Source organism: Leptosomus discolor, chromosome 7 (assembly GCF_034619465.1).
Source record: "Leptosomus discolor isolate bLepDis1 chromosome 7, bLepDis1.hap2, whole genome shotgun sequence".
In the NCBI taxonomy this organism is placed as follows: domain Eukaryota; kingdom Metazoa; phylum Chordata; class Aves; order Leptosomiformes; family Leptosomidae; genus Leptosomus; species Leptosomus discolor.
In genome coordinates this window covers 4,990,110-5,010,900 of record NC_141397.1, presented here as the reverse complement: position 1 = coordinate 5,010,900, position 20,791 = coordinate 4,990,110, and the positions used below count along the sequence as shown (strand labels likewise).

The following is a 20,791-nucleotide window of genomic DNA, read 5'->3' as shown; positions in this document are numbered from 1 at the left end:
TTCCGTCAATATTACTGTATTTTTCTTTTCTAGGCTGTGGCATTTTTATAGGCTAATCAAATATCCAATATTACTAGGAGCCATTTAAAGTGAATGCCAGAACTACTAAGGAGTAATTTGAGAATTAGATCTATTTTTGTTAGTTGAAATGATCTTGACTTGCTCATATTGTATTGTACCTGATGGTCAGTAATATGATAGTACCAATACAAATAGAAAGATATCCGGTTTGAAGTTCTTAAATATCTGTTAAAAGTGGTGAGCAGTCCAAGCGCATTAAAATTCCATTTTCCCCCATACAAGTGTTTGCTGCAGATGACCCCCACTGATCTTAAATATATTTCTGTATCTGTAACTGAATAGAGGTTTTCCGTACAGCATGTTCTAATGGTACTCTGGCCTTTAGCCAACAAGGCACTGAATAAGGCTATTTTTAAAATACAGAAACTGGGAACAGCTGCAGCAATCAAATTTGATAAAAACAGAGAGGAACTTTGCTTTTTTTTTTTTTTTTTTTTTTTTTACGGTTTGTCCAAGTTTAGACTCCTTTCATAGAACGGCTTTTGTTCTGTTGGATGAAGGGGGTATAAGAGTAACACAGTGAAATCCTTTTGAACAAATAACTTTTAAAAGAATACAGATTAAAATAATAGGGGGCTTTTTGGTGCAGCAGCATGTTCAATGCAATTGTACCTCAAACTATTAAAAGAATAAATCTATAAAAAAAGAATACATTTTGTCTGCCAAGCTTTACCATAAAAGACTTATCCATAATGATCTCCCGAACTGGAAGATGAAACCTCTTGTTTCAAATGTTGAACATCTGAACGTTGGTATTTGGGAGTAGTTTTTGGGTGGAAGTGATTTAATTTGAATGCTCTGGGGTGGGTTGGTTTTTTATTATTATTTTTTCTTCTTTTACTATTAATCAAAAAAGTTTCTATGAAGGGCTCTCCTTCACCCTGGTAAGCTGGAAAAAAAAAAAAAGTTCACTTAAGGGAAAGTTTTACAAAGGCCTTCTGTGCACATTAAAAAGTTTCATAAAATATTTAATTATAAGGACTGATTCTTCCTTGTTTTCCCTCCTATTTTTTCAGGAAACTTGTCATTCAGTGATTAATGAGAGTCAGGAGATGATTATTTACACAAAAAAAAAATCCATTGCACAGTAGTAGGCTGAGCTGTATCTGTTAAATGATTCCATCTGAGGACAGAGTCTGTGCTAGACTGATGCAAGGCACAAGATACTGGAGGAAATCTGGGCTCCACTGAAGTCGGTGAGAGTTTTGCCACTGAATTCATCAGAGGGAGGATTTTATTGATTGCATTCATTTTAAGTGTCAAAAATAGCACCCTTGCATTCTTACCCCCGTCAAAGCTATTTAGTGCATCGTCAATTCAGATGGTGGAGCAAAGATGTACTGAATTTCTCACAGATGCATAAATATGGGTATATATCATATGTGTGTGTGTCCACATAGGTATTTAATGTGTATGCACTTTTGTGTTTTTATATATATCAAATATCTGCTTAATTTATTATCACCGTGTCTGAGTAGCTCACCAGGGTGAAAATTACAGCAGTGATACATCTTCCTTTCTTCACACTAAGAGGCAGGCTCAGCTTGTTTCGTTTTGTTTTAAAAACAGGAAAAAAATATGAAGACAAGAGTAAAGACTTGAGTTGAGAATCACTACTGGTATGAAATAGATATATGGAGCCACCTGAGATTTTTAATGCTTACAAGTAAATTCAGCAATGCAAAATACTCAAACCTGGGTCAAATACTATAGATACAGGACTTGAGATGTATCCTCATCATCAATAGTAAGAGGGAGTAAGACTTTTAAAAGCGGAAGGTTGAAATTCAGGAGTTGCTGATTTGTTTCCTGCCTCTGCCGCAAACTTCACGTGTGATCTTGGCCAGGTCAGTTCCGCAAACTCATGTGCTTAGCTTTATGTGGTGGAAATAATTTTGTGACTCTTGTGGGTCTACACACAATATATCCAGCTGAATATGAGAACAAACCTTTTTTTTGCAGGACCTGAACTTGTCTGTGTACAATTTTCACTTTGTAAAATGGACAAAATGATATTCTTTTTCCCCAAAGCTTTGTCTGTTTTATTTGTCTGTATTATAAATTCTTGGAGACGAGAGCTTTCTTTTGTTATATATCTGTGGATCAGTGACAAAACAGAGCCTTGACATCATCTGGACCTCCAGGTACAGGTCTGATATAAACAGTCGTAAACGTTGAGACATATGTTCCTTCAGGTAGCTTCTCTAAAGCAAAGCATAACAAAACCAGGATGTACAGATTGCTCTTCATTTACTGATTTCTTGTAACCATGAATCTAGAAAAAGCCATTCCTTTGAAATCAGGAGAATACTGTGACATTAAACACACTTTTAGCATTTTATAAAACAGCAGTCCCTATTGCTTTCTCCCTATCCCTGCATATGGAAGCGACCCCACATTCCTGCATAATGGGTAACTGTAGATTTAATACATGCTGTGTTCTGGGAAGATACCGAAGCATTCATGTGGTGCAGAGCATTGAGCTCAGGAGTTTTTCAAAGATCCTCTGGCATCATACCAGTTTTCAAATTCTTATCCAGTATTTTAACTGGAACCAAAAAATTTCCAGCATGATGATTAGTAAGGTTTGATTACATTTAGTAAGCAATGGAGCCTCTTCTCTTCGAAGACAAACTGCTGCCAGAGACAGATTTACCACTGACCAACAGTGGTTTTATGCAAATGTGCCTGAGTGAGTGCAGTAACCCCAAGTTATAATAGAGTCATTCAATCTCTTGCCAGGACAGCAATATTTATATATTGCAAAGATAAATTGGATATCAAAACCAGTTCCATTACAGAGGGAAAGTTCTCTATGTAAATCAGTATTTCTAATCACACCATGCTTCTTCCCACCCCCTACCCCCTTTTGCTTTCCTTGCTTTATCTTCTTAGATGAATTCCAAATGTGTTTTCCTCTTGTGTGTTCACTTTGAATATTGAAGCGCACAGCTAATGCCAAGCTAATGGATAACGTAAACTCCTCGCTCCAAAACCTTGAAAGTCTCCAAGTGTGTTTCTTCGTGCCTTGGGGAAGGGCTATAAAGGGCTTATATTCACGTACAGTGTTTTCTCTGCCATTTGTGCAAGTTTCTGTTTGGAATTCTCTTTCTTCTGCTGCCTGATGGGAAGAAATGGGCAGTCATCTCCCTAGTGACTTTATCTCCCCATCAGGAATGAGTGCAAGGGGTCAGATGCCCCTCTGCGTGCTAGTCACCATCTGCTGACAGCAGCGCTCTCCCAGGAGAGCTGGCTTTGTTTACTGACAGGGCTAATATGAGGAGACACGTGAAGTACTTTGGTTTGTGGAAGAGGGCAGGAGAGGCATGATGCTGTGAAAACATTCCCACACACTCTAATGGCTCATTCACATAGAAAACAAGCGAGAGCCTTCAGCTCTTTCACAGAGCTCAAAGTAGAACAAACGGACTCAAGAACCCCAAGGCACCAGTCAAAAAACACTTTCCTAATGCACTAATACCGAGATGCTCTCCATGATAGCTTACCTATGAGACTTCAGCTCTCGTTTAGGCAACTAAATGTCCTGGCTAGATTGAAAAACTGCTCAGTATCTTGTAGTTGCTGTTGTTCGCTGTTAGTTGCTAAATTCTTTTTGAAAATCTAACCTTCGGTTTCCTAAACCTCCTAAAACTGTTTATAATAGGTGAAGCACGCGTTGGAGAATTTTGTCAGCACAGTCACCGATCGATTACGGAGAACGCAGTAGAAATACAACATGCCTAAAAAGAGATACGTTTTTTGCTCTACAGTTGGTAGAGACACACGCAGATACAGACATGAGTGTGTAACTTCAGAATATAATTTGAGGATTGGAAAGAAGTGACTTTCTGAATTAAGTCCCAAACACCGTTGGGATACATGTCGTGGAAAAGCCCACATAATAAGCTGTTTCAAGTGATGAATGACGTTTAGTGAAGAGCAGCATTCATTATTCTGGTCTACAGTTTATAAGATGTATAAGGAGACAACACAAACAGGTCAACCCAGAAGTTCATGTAGATGGGTACCTGACCTCTGACACGAACCTGTATTGCACAGTTAGAAATAAAGCATAAGAGAGCAAACTCACAGTGATGTCCCTGTTAAGGCACCCTACCAAATATGTATCAATTTGTGATTTAGGGAGCTTCGAAAACTAGTATGGCATCATGGCGTAACAAAGTATTATGTAAAAAGAATGTCCTGCTTGTTCTAGAAGTGCTAGGAAATTCCTTAGTTCTTGCGTTTTGAGCAGTACTTAATTACAGTATTGTCTTCACCTACTTCGTGACACTCATTATTTTCTCATCTTTCCTCCATTCATCTCTTCCTGAAGAGTCCTAGTCTAATTTATTGTCATCCAAAAGCTGTTCCACATTTGTTACCATTTTTGTTGCTCTTTCATTTCCAGTTATATCTTCCTGTGTGTGGCTGAATGGACTGAAACTACAAACTTAATACTGTATGGATGTACCAGTCATAATATCTGATGGTGTTTGATCACTATGGAGCACTGAGCTGATATTTTCATAGAATAGCCACAGTAACTCCGTAATCTTAATTCCTGCATGACAGTATTAATTGTAGCCCAGCAAAATAAACATGCATGTATGTGTGGACGTATACACACAGACACACACCTCTCATATTTGTTTTCAAATGTAATATATATGCATATTACAGTCTACATATCAGTAGTTACCTCTGTTACATGTAGTTAGCTCTGTTTCCCCTCATGGGCATTGAGTTACGTGTATTGAATTTTCTGCCTTTGTATAGCCCCATTACTCACTACTGTAAAATTCCCAAACTTTTTTATAATTGGCTTTTGTCTTTGCTTTGTTGAATCCTCAATAACTCACTGTCTACTTCTGTTTCCAGATTATTTAGGGGTATGTGTTGAGCAGTACAGAGGCCAGCACGGATCTTTCTGAGAAATCAGTGATAACCTTCCGCCAGAATGAAGAATGACTTCCCCTTTCCTATCTTTTAATTTAATAGAAGACCTGTTCTCTTTTAATAGAGCTTAGTCTCTTTCAGAGTCTTTGGTGGGGACCTTTTAAGAAGAAAAGTAATCCATTCATTGATGTCTTGACCCTTTATATTCAGTCAGTGTACCTATAGCCGTGTAACATCTTTGAAGAACGGGACTAGAATATAGACACTCCCTTTTCCACTTTTGCTCACTCAGAGTTCTTGTCAAAGTCAATGTAGCTCAAAGATTTGTTGAAATCGATATGACTATGCGAAAGCATCAAGTCAAATATTAGCAAGGGCAGGAGCATGAACTAACCCTAAGTCAGTAATTGCGTGTTACATTTCCTATAGTTTTTACTGCATCTGAAGGAAGGTTATGTCTAATTTAAGCTTGATTCTAAAAATATTCATATTTGGCCTGAAATAACCCCACTTTGGGGACGTGCTGCTGCAAATGTGAAGTTTTTGAAAAGGCTTCACTTTTTTTGGTAAATAAGAGTATTGTTCAGTTCCTTCTTCCAATGTTTAGTATACCACATCTTCTGAGATGTGTGGTACAGATCAAAGGGCAGGATTTGGCCCTTAGTTCCTTGCTGGTGCTGGCACTAATCTCACAGCTATTGAAAAATGATGCATCAAATTTATATCACTGCAAATGTCACTATTCTGAATCTTGCATATGTTGCCTGAGCTGTCAGTAATAAAAATCTGTTCTTAATTATTCTCCCGTTTAAAAAATAATAATTTTCTAATAACCCAGTGAATACAAGTTTGATGTTTTCTCTGGCTGGAAACATTTTAATGACTTAATACATCTATAAAGTTCTGTGTGCTTATATAATACGATAGCCTTTGCAAACGAGTAGGACTTTCCTGTGTAAATCCCTATCGCTATCAAGCAAAGCAGAATTTGTTTGAAATCAGAGTTAAGTTTAAAACTGAGTAACTTAAAGAAAACATTTTAAGAGAAAAACAATCCAGCAGAAAGCCAGACATACAAAATTGGGTTTACATGTGTTACAGGGATTCAAAGTGTGAAAACTTTTAGTTGAAATTAAACCTATTATATATTTTAAATTTTTGTCCATCTTATTGTTTTTCCTTAATAGTAAAGAGTAGGGTTTATTTTTGTTTAATTGATATTATATGGAACTGATTTCACTGCAATGAGAAAATGAAAATAGCAAAGAATATTAAGAAAGTATAAGAAGAAAAATGAAGGCTTTGGATAGTATCAGATTTTCTGGTTGGAAGCAGAATAATCCAGACCATAAATCCTATTTGCTTTTAATACTTTTTTCCCCCCCTATCACAGTACTTCTTTCAGTTAATTACCTTCATTCAAAGCCCAAAGAAGTGAACAGAAAAGACTCCCTTTGAAACTTTGGACTAGTCTCATAGATATGATAATTAACATGAAATTCTACCTTCATTAAAGGTTGAAGGGTTTAAAATACACAAAGAGTAATGTGCTCTCCTTTCTTAATTTTTTCAGTGTGATGCTAGACTTCTAACATTTTAGCTCTTTGCTGTGCTTCACCAAATAGTGTCCCTTTTGGAAACGTGGATATTAATAGCCAATCTATAAACCACAGATAATATACAGCTAAAAAAAATATTTCTGTTTCTTGTCCATCTGGTCTAGGCAACATGTATTTAAACAGGAGCATATAAAACACTTCACACAAAGCACCCTAGTTGATTCTGGATTGTATTTCGTTACCTTGCTCTGCTGCTTCTCAAACCAGACTGCTATATTACTGTTTAGGTTTCTGGTTGTATCTCTGTCGGTATCTGAAATTCTAGACAGAATTTGTCCTTGCTCCTTGAAGTCAAGCAAACTATTATTTATTTTGCCAGAGACATCATTTATTTAAATATTTTTTTCCCAAGTTTAATGCCAAAATGCTATGTAATTGAAAAGCAGTGTCAGACAAAAATGTATAACTGGCTGTAAACAAATACTACAAAGTTCAGGAAAGCTGGGTGAATAGTTGCTGATAAAAGCAGTTTTTCCTGCCCTTTTTTTACACTGCATCTGTGCACTAATTGAGACAAAGATCCAATGCAAAAAATAATATGAGGTCTCGTAATTAAAGACTATAATAACACATGCACACAAAGGCTGTATCAGAGTTGTACACAACGTCTGGAAAGAATTGTGGAGAAAACAATCCAATAGGATCTGGAGCACTGACTTTTCCTTTACCAGATTTTACCTATCTGTTGAAACAATGGTCAGCATGAATTTCTCTTAACTGTAAACACCTCATTCTGTGAGTGTCGGGTAACTTAAATAAAGGAGTGTTTGCTATTTTATTATATAATAAGATTATTTGTTCAGTATGTGTGTATTAAAATAAACCATGGAGATTATTAATGTATTTTAGAATTATTTTGGTCAGAATATTTTAGAATGGTGTGACAACAGTCCCAGATGTGTCCAGCCTTAAAGCTGCAATCACTTCTTAGGAATCATCATTTTTGCCTGTTTCCACATCTTTTATTATCAGCTGGTCTTCGGACAATTCTTGCTTATCAGGGTGACCACTGTCAAAATGCTGTCTAGACAAAATGTGGATTCTTTTCAACTTTTGCAGATCTAAGTGACCAGCTTATGGAAGTGGTTGGTCTGGAAGGAGCCATGGAGATGGGACAGATATACACAGGTCTGAAAAGTGCTGGAAGACGGCTTGCCCAGTGCTCATCTGTTGTCATCAGGTATCGGCAGCTTTAATTTGCACTGCGCTGTTGTAGTAAAACAGTCAAGTTTCATGTATTATCAGTTCACTTTCTTTGGTAGTTTAATAGTCATAATTACTGTACTTATTTCTTGTGAAAGTATAATTTTTATATATGAAATATATCTATTCCATCCTTATGCTGTGCCCATACATCTTCCTTTCTATAAATGTGTGAAAAAAATAGAAAAAGGCTGTTTACATTCGGTCCTCAAATGTTGTGTTCAACTGTCATTTCATCCTATGAAGAAATATTGTCAAGCAGTTGGAGCAGAAGGAGTGAGGCATGAACATCTTGGGTTTTATTATTGACATACACTGCGCAGTTTTGAGCAAAAAGTCATTTAACATTACTTTGACACATTTTAACCCATTTATAATGCATACCTCACCAGGGAATAGTAGCATGTAATTAGTATTTCTAAAGCGTTTTTTTGATCTGTAGAAGTCCAAGTGCTCTGGTTTTAATGTATTTGTTATTTACTGAGCACTGACAAGTCACTATTAATAAATGTGCTGGTATGTGTAAGCTGATAATGGTGGAGCACGCTCATGTAGTTTGTGTTTTCTTATTTACTATGCTAAAAGTGACCAGAACATTCACAACAGAGGAAACTTGGATTGGGGCTCAAGGAGAAAATAATTATTCTAACTTTTGGATTAGATAAGGACTGGAAAAGAGAGACATGGTCAGCTCTTCCTCAGTGAAGAATTTCACAGGAAGAATTTTCCAAAATCTTAATAAAATAATGAGCTATACAACTATAAGCCCCAAAGCCTAAAATGAGCGCTAGAAGAACAGCAATAAAAACTTTAAGAAAATAAGTAGGATTTGCCAAAGCGCCTAGCCTATTTTTGAGACTCTCCTCAAGGACTGGGTGATGTCGAGTTCAAAAGTACTCTCTCATGTGGATGAGGAAGAGAAATAAGATCACAGAGGCATTCCAACCATCTCTGAATACTAAGAGATAATTTTTATAATCAGCAGGACCACAACTTCAAAAGATTCAGAACCCTCTCAAACCTATGAAGTGAGAGCTCATTGAACATTCTTCCCTTCCTCCACTTGCAGCCATAGATGACATTGGATAATCCCATGAACTCTTAATTGTTTTCAAATAATGTCCAAGCCAGAATTTCCACCGACCGGTATCAGTGCTCAGCTGACTCATTTTTCCATTGTTAGATTTGCCGAACCCATGTTGTTTCTTATAGTCTTGTATGCAAACTAGTATAATGCAGACATAGAGGGTTGGAAAAGACCCAGAGATCATCCCTTTTTTTTGTTTGCTCATTTGCCTATACTTTTCTTAACGTGGTATCCAAAACTACGCAGCGAACACTGGCTGTAGCTTTCTGGTAAAAGCAGTGCCCCTTTACTAACAATTTAAATTTATAACATGGTGTGTTAAAGGCTCTGCATATAGTACAGCTGCCATGTTCTGTGAGTGCACTGTCTAACCCAGAGTGAGACACCAGCATAAATACGTCTTTTATGGTTCTAATAAGTGGTGATGATAGAGATAAAATTTATTTCTTATTTACTTTATAATAGTGAGTCTAAATTATAAAAATTAGCAGAGATTCCATTGTCTGTTCAGTTAAGTTTTGTTCCTGGTTCTTGAATAATTCACTCTTTATTTCACAAATTACAGATTACTCTCCCATGAGAGAATTGAGTAGTACTAGCAAAATGTGTGAATGTTTGCAATGTTTTTGCTTTGTCTGTTGGAAATCAAACTGAGCCTGTTACGTGACTGAGTTACTTTTGTAAGCATGTTGGGTCAAACTGGAGATTACATAGAAGCTTAGGGGTAAAGCAGGATTATGGGTGTGTGCCATCACAAATATCTGTCCTTAATATTTATCAATTTCATCTCGTGACTTCTACTTATGCTATGAAATATATCACTTTAGGACCAGCAAGTCTCTGCCTATGCAGATAGATGGGGAACCTTGGATGCAAACCCCTTGCACGGTAAGGTTACTGGGAGTACTGGGGATACTGGGATACTCTGAGAAGAGACGTGAACAAAAAATTTAGGAACTTTTTTTAAGGAGTAACAAAAATTACAAAAGTCAGAAATATTAACTGATTTATTTACTTTTGCTTCTTCAGTGATAGAAACAGGGTCTTTCAGTTTAAAAGACAGCCATTGTCATCAGCATTAACTCAATTTTATTAAGCAACATCTTCACACACTGTTATTATATAGTTCAGTACCCACTGCACTTTCAATTTGTCATGCTGGGTTTTTCCCACAGGTTAGGATGGAATAAAAAGACATTTATTTCAAAAGTTTGGGAAATACTCAAAGAGTGCAGTCCCAGCATCCCTTTAACCAACGTGATGATTTATTTATGATGATGTATCAGATTTATAGTCTCTGTGGCTGAGGAAGAGCCAATGTTAATTTTGATGCTAAAGTGTGCAAAATAACAAATTACACTCTAAAAATTCGGGAGGATTTTCCATTGTGCTTTTGAGAGTTCATAGCAAAAGCTGAAGTCTTGACTGTACTGGTTGAATCATGTAATAGAACTAATATTTTAAAAATCCTTACCATTTAAAGGAGAAATGAAGGAAATTATTTAGGCTCTTGTTTCAGTGCCCACACATATGAAGTGAGGGCAGGTAAACATCAATTAGGATAGGATAGGATAGGATAGGATAGGATAGGATAGGATAGGATAGGATAGGATAGGATAGGGAAGAGCTTGCTTAGAGGAGATTCTTTAAGTAACTGTTTACAGTCAACACAAGAAAGGTGTAGCTCTAAGAACTCTCCATTTTCATCTCTCTCTGATAAATTATAGAGGCTAACCGAGCATTTGGAGAAGATATTGAAGAAATTTAGCCTTTTCATTGTTGAATATAGTCTTCGTAACATGGTTTAATATACAATTTTACAACTTTTGTTTCCCTAAAGACCCGTGTTTGTAGACAGATGAATTGCTGTAGCCTTGCAGCTAAGTATGACAAAACAGTAATGTGGCAAGGAAGAAATCCCACTACAGATGGGAGTAATTCTCCAAACTAGGATACTGGATCACTTTCATGAACTTTATGTCTGATGTAAAATGAAAGGCTACACAAAAATAAAGTAGAAGGGAGCACCTTCAGTAAGGTGCTGTCAGGTATGGCAGCTGATAATGTCTGGGTTAGGATGAAATCAAAGGGTTGTGATAGTTCCTGTTTGCCAGATACACCGTGGTGTACAGCTGAACAGCAGCGAGAGTGCCTGAACTCTCATTTTCTATGGCAAGTGCTCAGATGCTGCGATGAGAGGAGAACCACGAGAACACACACTGTGTGAAGGCAGAACAGTGGGGATTTGGTGAGATTTATTGCAGGAAACCTTTTGGAGTTAAGAGATATCATTATCTTTACCTCTTCTACAATGATGGCTCGGTGCAGAGCGACAGTACTGAACCCAGCAGTTACTTGTTCAAGAAAAAGACATGTAATTTTTCAGTTGCCAGATTACAGAAGAGAACTTATGGAAGGATGCTGGCAATAACATGTGCTTTTTTTGTCTTGATTGCTTGCTCTGTGCAAAATCCCTGCTATATCTGATTGATAATGCTAGCAGAAGCTGCCTGCACGATTGAGGGCAAACCTGGAAAAAGAGACGGTTCTTACATTTCAATTACTGCCTTGAGGAAACAGTAAATTATTACTGATAATTACTGCTGTCCAGTTGAAGTACCATCTTAAAGGGGATCGAAATGGCATATACTTTTCTGTGGAACCCATCCTTTTCTGCTGTACCATTGTTAAGAGGATAGACTTTGTGTTACATAACAAAACCATACTGTCGAATGTATTTAATTCCTCTGAGAAGAAAATACGTGAAGTATTTGTCTCTACTACTGCACGTCTATGAATTTCGATACAGAATTATTGTTTTGTATTATTCATTTTTCATTTTCTCTGCTGAGGAGCTTAATGTATTTATTGCAATTGCTCCTTAAATTATTGTGCATGTACCCCACTCTATTTTCTGTGTCTTATAAAGGAAAAAACATGTGACATCCAACCTCTTCCCTCCCCACTAATTCTAACTACACTAGGGTTTTTCCTTGAAGTTCTCTGCAAAGTAGCTAGGAATTCCTCCTGAGACAATAACAAGTGGATGTTAGCTTTCTCTCAACCGAAGTTTAAGATTTGATTTCTAAGTCTGTGCTTCAGAGGGGTCTTTGTTTGGAAGCCAAAGTGTATTTGATCACATAAGTATCGGGATGATATCTCAGTGATGTGTATCCAAAACCAGAGTTTGAAAAAAACCCCAAAATAAATTCTTATGTGTAGCCAGGCACGTAGCCAGCGACTTGAACCTGCACAAGCTCAAATATCAGAAAAATGTAAGAATCATGAGCTTTTGTCTTCTCTAGAGACAAAACTGCAGCTTTCTCCCAAAATTACCAAAAAGCAAATTGTTGACCGGTTTTTAAATGGAAAAAAATGGGATGATCAGATAAAGAAATCGATGAGTTTAGTTCCTGAGGAAACGTATGAGAGTTTGCTTTTCCTTTTATTTCCCCTCTTAGGAAATTTCTTTCCCTAGCTCTTACAAGGAACTGAGGTTCATGTACGAAGTTGCTGGCACTCGTACATCATGCACTGAGACATGGGTGGGCATTCCCATGCCACCTCTTCCTTCACGTTAGGTTGTTGAGGGAAGGTGCTTATTAGTTTAGTAGCTATATGGCTTTAAGGACAGCAGCTACTGTCGTGCTTGGATATACCATCTCGCTAGTTCTAGGGAGAGACCCCTGCAGCTTGTTCTATTGCACAGATCATGTACATCAGTTAGACACAGGTTTTTGGTTCTTTGGTGCTCCAGCCAGACAGCTATTGTTAAAAAAAGAGACTGCTATCCCTCCTTCTCCAGGAGGGAGATTAGAAAGTTGAAATAACACTTTTATTTTGGTATGGTCATCTCAGGAACTTCAGGGTCATCTAAGTTCAGTAGTTTTATGGATTGACCTACAAAAATTAGAGACTAAGTGAGAAAGAGATTCATATGGTCGGCAGGTATTGAATCAACACTGGCCCAAGCTGCAAGTGGTTAAGCTCAGTCCTCCTCCTCTGTTTCTGCTTCAAATTTTGATACAAATGAGAGTATTTTGTACATGATTTTTCAACAAATCGAGTTCAACCTGATCAAAATTCTCCTACTATTCCGTTATGCATATTAAGGAAAACAAGTTCTGCGTCAAATCCCTGTTACGAATGGCATGCGGGCTGCACATGCAGGCTTTGAAATTTATTTCCTGTTGAAGAAATCAAGAAGTTTATCTTTGCTACTTCTCCTTTCTGACTGGAAAAGAGTTTTGTACAAGTAGCACAAGTTGCTGACAGTTGTCCCTTCTCATATATATAGAGATCATGGTCCCCCACGAAATGTCAGTGGGGGCTCTGAGAATGAGATGTGTGGGATGCAATAGATAATGCAGCGATTCCCATCTTTTGTGATCTTCTATTGCACACACACCTAGCACCCCTAGATGAGAGCAGGGATGCATTCCTGTAGGTCCATACTTAAAATTGTGAGTGGCTTGGTCTAAAAATCTGTCATCTGGCATTGTTCAGCATGAACACGTGCAGACTGCAGTGTCTGACAAAGTCACTCTGCTCTCGTGTAATAAGGTGCAGAATCTGAGCGTCAAATTGTATTGTTTTCACTGTTTTTTATAGAGGAGTCTTTGGGAGAAGGAAAGATGATAATGTTATGTGAAACATCTCGTCTGATTAGCTGAAGAGGAAATTCTATCAGAGCTCTCCCAGACAAATATAGCAACATGAAAGATATCTATGGTTTCACCTGATCTCCAAACAGGTCATTAATAGTAATGAAACTTCGAAGACTCTCAAGTTAATTCAATAAACTTCTAGCTTTAGCCATCAGGATTTTTTTTAAGAAAAGTAATCTCTCAATTTAGCTACCTAAATTATTAGCATTGTTTTGAAAAAATCCATAAGAATATTCCATCTTAATTAGAAATAACTATGATTTCAGTTCTTTCCTCTAATCCTGACTTGCTTGGCATCCTATCTGAATGAGTGTCAAGCTGCTAGCAACATTCGATTAAAGTAGAAGGCAGAAATATGTGTAGAATATGCGAGAAAATTGCCTAAATGAGGGAATGAAAATGAAAACTCATCATTAGAGCCCACCTAATGGATTGCCAGCAATATAATTTCATAGACATCTGAAACAACTAGAATTTTTAGAGTTATTTACTAATAGGAAAACTTGTAGTAAGCCATTTAATAATGAAACTCAGAAATAATATTTCAAAATATTATGGTTTGAATTCACCTTAAAAATAAATGTTGAATGAATGAATGAATGAATGAATGCTTTCTCTCTAGCTTTTCCTTTTGTCCCTAGAGATGTGATGAGCCTGAGCACAGCCATCCTAGTGAAGTCCCACCTTTGTAGTTAAATCCAGAGAGAAACAAGAACTAAAAACAACAAGAAAAAAGCTTTTGTGTAGATCCATTGGCTCCAACACCCCACAGATCGATGAAGAAGCTGCAGCTTTGTTCTAGACTCTGTAAAGCATCTTCTTTCCGTGTCACCGAATGCAGGAATATCAGTTGTTTATAGTGGGAGAACTTAAACTTTTGTGTCTGCTTCTTTACAGCAAAGAGGAACTGGGTCCTAGATATAGTGGCTGATTTTAGTGGAATATTAGACAATTATTACATAGTTAACCCGTAGGTAGAACTCAATTGCTAGAAAAAGTTTTTGGTGTTGTTGTACTGAAACACTTCATTTTTTTTTCCCCTTTCAAGCAACAATGTGCATACATTTCTGGTTTGAGGCCAGAGTGATTTATTGAGTTTCTAACACTTTATTTTGCAGCTGGGCATTATTTTTGTTGTGCTCACAGGTACATGCACCTTAATTAGTTTTGTTTACCTATGCATATTTTTTCTTAATTTCACGACAGTAGTATTTGTAATTGACAAAGCAATTTACTGCATGTGTGCTTTCTGCACCCCACACAAATACTCATAACATGTAAGGCACCTTACTTTCCAGTTCAGATTGTTAAGAAAAGAATTAGTTGTGACTAATTGCCAATTAATTTGCAGTGGTTTTAGGGAAGAGGGGGGAAAAACAATTGCACCTACTAATTAAAATTTAAAATATTCCAAAGTGTCATCTTTAGGTGTCTGTGGAATACGTAATTTCCATTTCACTTCTGCACTGGATCTGTAACAGCCCTGAGCTTGACAGCTCTATTAATTTAAAACCTCAGTGATACCTATTAGTACAAAACATGAAAAAAATGCCATTAATCATTTATTTTAATTTTGCAGCTCTGTCATTTTCTCGGTATGTTTAAAAATTATGATGACACCGTAATGTTTTCCAGTCTACCTGTGTGAAGGGGAAACGGATCACACTACTTAGGAGAGAGACTAGAGTATATTATTAGAGCTTAATTAATGCCAAACTGATTAGATTTGATTGCACTTTGCACAATAATATTGTTAAGAAATTTATTTAAAAGATGTGTTGCATAACGCTATATTTAAAACTGGTCTAGATCTGAAGAGATTTTGACCAAAATGCCACATAATGCAAGTCACAGGTTCCTTTTGTGCAGATCATGATCCCCAGTAGAGCTCTTGATCACCTACGGGAAGATAAAAGCATTTGGCACTCCTGTGATACAGAGGTGTTGCATCCCTCCATCTCATGTAAGGGGAGCAGCCTGTGGGCATCCAGACTGGGAAAACCCTCAGACCCTCAAAACTACCAACTCCTAAACCCTGCTGATAGCATGGAAAAAAGTGACCATAAACCAACAGATCCAACTTGATTCGGTTTTTTCTGTCAATTTTTTTCCTTCTGACCTTAAAATACACAAGTTCTTTCTTTAACGTTAGTTGAAATATTACAAGCAGAGCTGATTTACCTCTGTTTCCAGTTTTCTGTTGTCATTTGGCATTGTAGTTAGTACCTGTATTTGTAGCATCATGTTCTGTGTTACTGGTAAATATTTAGGCAAGCTCTGAAGTCAGGAACACGAAGGTAACGAACGCATATTGTAGGAGAAGGAGCATGAAAGCAAAACCTACTGACCTAAAAGATCCAGCGATCACACTAAAATTATTGATGCTCACTGCATTTCATGTAGTGGATGCATGGTATTAATGTGGCTTCAAGGCACATTTTGAAATTCTGACCTGCTCCTGAAACAAATACATCTCTGGTTTATGCATTTATAAATATCATTAGTATCACAAATTCAGGCTGCTCCTTTATCAGAAAATTTGCTATCGACAAATAGGGAGCAATTACCACCTCTTCTTTTAAGCATTATGCTCTTTTTTAATTAGACCTGGTGTTCCTTCCCATGAATATGTCATTGGACACACTTTCTGATACTGGAAAGGTGATTTTGAAATTGCAAATGCAGTGTTTTTCTGCTAAACCTATTTACTAAATATACCAGACCTTTAAAGTTCTGTGATCGTGAACTCATAGGATAAAATCTTGGCTTCAGTTAGTGAATGAGAGTTTTGCCATTGGCTTCTACAGTTTGAGTTTAGCCTATAATATTGTGTATCAGGCTTACAACAAAAATCCACCATATCTTAGCAATTCACGTGGCTATTTACTTCCACACACCCCCCCCCCATGGAATTTTGTTATTTCCTCATTTTGCCTATTTTTAAATATAAATTTCTGCCAAATAGGCCAAATAGAAGTTTTTTTTCTCCAGCAGCACTTCGGGCACTCCCCTAGTTTATGTTTAAAATGTCCTCCATATTTTCTCCAACTTAGTATATATTTTCAATAGAACTGAGTAAGTGATCCCAAGAATGATTTTCCAGAATTCGATAGTAATTTGTATGAGTATGTTTGTCAGGTTATCGTCAGTTCCTAAAAATATGTTCAGTTAGGGTTTGAGCTTTCGGGATTTTTGTCTGAGCAGTCTCTTTTGCGTATGTGTGTGTGTGCGTGTGTAAATCACAGATTCACCTAGGAAAAATGAAAAAAAAAAGTAATGGGTCTTATTTAAAGCTTTTATAATTGTGCTTCTACTAAAAAAGACATGAGCTTGCCTGCTGAATGAGAGAGACTAAACGGTAAAAGTTAGTGTTTAGACACTCCGTGTGCACACACCCGGAATCTATATAGAGCTATAAGTAGCAATTTCTTTATTTTCAACTAAACTAAATCTTGGTTGCTTGTAATTAAAGATTTTTCTTTCTCTTTTTTTTTTTTTTTTTTTTCCTGGTCCATTTCAGTCTCCCATACAGCACTTTCAGAGTTCCGTTCTACTTTGACCTACCACACTACTTCTCGTTCTGAGACCCTTAGTGCTGCTTCCCATCTCAGACTTGTCACCCAGACTCACAGCAGTGACTCTGGCAGTGCTGCCAGTATGAAAACAGAAGCAGAAGTGAGACTCCAGGGCAGAAATGCAGTGCCTGAAAGTCTTGAGAAACACAAAATTAGCCTGTTTCGGGCAAGGTAGTGCAACGGTCCAGCGTGTATTACAAATATGCTGATCTCTTTTTATCACCCAAAGATAAGATTTTTTTTTTTAATCATTTTTTTTGCAGTAGGAAAATAAGGAATCAGTAGTTATCGTTAACAATGCAGTGCTAAGATAACACTACCATGTATATAAAGAAGTTTATACTTTAAGTTTACACTTTATTTTTCTATTTTCAGAATGTTAAATGTTTTTTACACCACTGGAATCGTGCCAATTTATAACAGTTGAAAATATGTTTTGGAGAAATGAGTATAGGACTCCATCCCCACACGCATGAGTGGTTAATCATGTTCAGGCATCTTAGCTGATCTCAGCTGATAGGATACAACATACTGAAGAGGTCATGGTCTCGGAAACAGATGGCTCAAGCCAAAAAAGAACATTACAAATGATAAATGCTTTCTCAATATGTAATTGCGTTCGTCCTCGGCGGCGCTGAACAGCCCCAATCCAACATGCAATCTGTACGGGGTCTCAGGATTACCTCACCTCTTCATACTAAAGCCATCTTTTGAGCTTTGCTCTTTTATTCACTTTAAGATGGAAATACTATGGTTTACCTCTGAAAGGAAACTCTGAGGCCGGTCCTACAGCCACATCAGGGCCAGATCTTGCAATAAGCTGAACCGTTAATGACTGGAAAAAATTCACTCACAGCAGCCGCAGATTACTTCATGTATTGATCCTCAGGATTGGGTTGATGTCAGCACTGTTGCTGAGCCCCAAAATACGTCTTATGAAGCATGTGAAAGTTACAAAAATCCTTGAGGCGATTTTCCAGGACCAGATCATTAGCTGGTAGAAAGTGACATCAATGGAGTAACGCCAATTTACCCCAACTACAGATTTGGCTTCCAAAGTGGTGCCTGAAGCAGAATTTCTTGTGAGAAAATATGTTGATGCCAGTCTTTGAAAGCGGGAGTTATTATCTCTGTGAAATTAATCTAGGCTGCCAAAAAAACCCCGTATGCTAAATTTGATACTAATGAACGATGTTGACAAAAAGAGGTCACATATGAAATTTGAGACTAACGAACTAAGGTGGCATGGAAATGAGCATTTGGAGAGTAAAGTAAAGGCTCTAATAGAGTTAAACCAACCCACTCATTCAGTTGAGATTTTTATGTTTCTGTCTCCTTATATTGTAAAGTAAATTTCCACCCCAAGAAATGTCCCGATCTATATTTTAATGAGCCTCTGCACGTGACATACATTTTTTGTTTCATTACTATTAGTGAATGACAAGTGAAGGATATTCATTTTAACTTGAAAATGTCAGGTATGCACTTCAAGAGATATATTTTTCCAGTTTTTAATGAGGTGGTGTTTCATTTTGAAAGAAATACCCATCTCTGATGTGGGTACTATGCAGGTGACAACTGATATTTAATAAGTGATGGTTCTTGTATTAGTCGTAGTTCACTAAAGAAAATGTCTCGGATTGCTTTTGAAAAACTCTTAGCGTCACTAGCCCAAAGGCAAGATGTGACCTTTTTATTACATAATGAGAATCATTTATTATCTTACAATGTATCTTAAAGTCACAGACAAAATGCCACTTTGATAATTGCTTTCAATTAGCTTTGAGCATAGCATACATTCATAAAATGTCTTCTCTAATTTAGACTTGAATTAGAGAAAATTGCAGACATAATCTACTTTAAGGTTGTCTCATTTAAGGTGATTCGTAGTTTTATATCAGAGAAATCAAAACGGGTGGCTTTAGAGCAGTCTTACAAAGAGTTTTAAATAGTCTTTTCAATATTTGAGTCTATTCTATTAACAATTAATTAACAAATTAGAATGCTAGTTCATCTTTTTTGACTTTTTTTTGTGTATTAACTTTTGACTTTCACTCCTAATGGTTGTTTTGAAATTAAGAAATGTCCCATGTTAAAAGAGAAGTACAGCTTGATTAGATGTATAAATAAAACATACAAAGACATAGCTTAGATCTTAATAATAGGCAACAGCTTGGTCTGTCAGCATGTGTGTCCTTTCCAACTTTTAAATTCTTATACGTTTTGTAGATATGTAAAATATTCAACAGCAATCAGTAAATCCCCCACACGAGAAGTAAGATCACGTATTGGTATGTGGTTTTTTGTATATGATTTTTAATATTGATTGCACATAATTTAAATTATTTGTGGAAACAATGATTACATAGATAGGTTTCTGCATATGTAAGATTATTCATCACAAATACAGGTATTTTCCATTCATCTTTGATTAAATGAAGAAGGGTCGGAAGTCACATATAAAGATAGTTCAGGCATCTCAGACAGTTGGAATTGAACTAGCGCGAGGGATAACTCTGTTTTTCTTCTTTCTTCCCCCAGATAAAAATTACTCACAAGAACCAAGCCCCCATGCTGATGGGACCTCCTCCAAAAACCGGCCTTTTCTCTTCTATCATCAAAAGAACAAGGAACCACAGCAAGGAATAAGCCTATGTAGTTTAGTTTTTAGAAATCAAATTAGCTTTGTTGGGCTTTGGAATATTTATGCCAGAAACCTTTCAAGAATTTTAGAATATCTTCTACTTGCAAAATCATGGATTTTGGTTTAACAGTTTCCGTAACTGAGCTAATGTAAAACTATGCTACTAGAGAAAAATGTTGTCACAGTTTTGTAGGCATTTTGCATGATGAAAGCAGATGTTTACATGAAGTGATACAGCATATTTTTTTGTTGCATGCGTTACCATTTAATAATCTATGGGCTAATTCTGCCATGGAATATGGGAAAAGAATGCCATGAGTAATTTGATTTTTCTCTCTTTTCCATTTCAGCTTTTTCTGCTACAATGATCACACACCATAGGTTCAATAGTGTCTCTTGAATCAAACATCTTCACATCAATAGCCAATTAGACCTGTTTCAGAGTAGAGTTTGTTACAGGTCTCATTAACCTGTACTTTTAGTTTATCATTTCTTTCTACCCTGAGAATATTTTTATTCAGCTAAGCATTAAAATCTTGTATCTTATTCTGATAACTCCTATGTACGTGAGTAACTGTACCTGCTGAAAACATCTACCAATGTGCGCAGTATTCAAATGATCATGCTTACTCTTGTCTAAGTTTTTGTAAAACTGGAAGTCAGTGCAGGTTTGAGCAAAAACTATGAGGCTAAGGAGACCATGCTAAGTGTGAAGATGATAATACTTGCAAAGCTAGCTGTCGGCGTTGTTTGTTGAAACACTAGAGTTACTTTAAGGAGCAATACATCTCTGTAACATGGCAAACTTTAAATCATTCTGCATATTGACCGATAGCATAGTGCGTATGCACACAAATAACCAAAGCTCATGCCTAATAAAGTGCATTTCCCACCAAAGATTTAATGAAGGATGCTTCAGAGAAATGGGTTAATGCATAATTAATCAAGCTCACTGGAGCAGAGTCACTTCTGAAAATTTACAGTTCTTTTGATTACGTTGGCAATGTCCAGAGAAA

At 36.8% G+C, this 20,791-nt stretch overlaps 1 protein-coding gene across 8 annotated transcripts in view; it reads left to right on the top strand.

Moving 5' to 3' along the window:
- DGKB (diacylglycerol kinase beta) overlaps nt 1-19,780 on the top strand; it is a 320,120-nt gene extending 300,340 nt beyond the window's left edge. For all 8 annotated transcript variants that reach the window (XM_086468496.1, XM_086468493.1, XM_086468492.1 and 5 more), the window contains 3 exons: nt 7,659-7,779; nt 9,717-9,777; nt 19,673-19,780. In XM_086468496.1, the coding sequence (XP_086324622.1) occupies nt 7,659-7,779; nt 9,717-9,777; nt 19,673-19,780 (290 nt within the window). The remainder of the gene's footprint in view (nt 1-7,658; nt 7,780-9,716; nt 9,778-19,672) is intronic.
- The last annotated feature ends 1,011 nt before the right edge of the window (nt 19,781-20,791 follow it).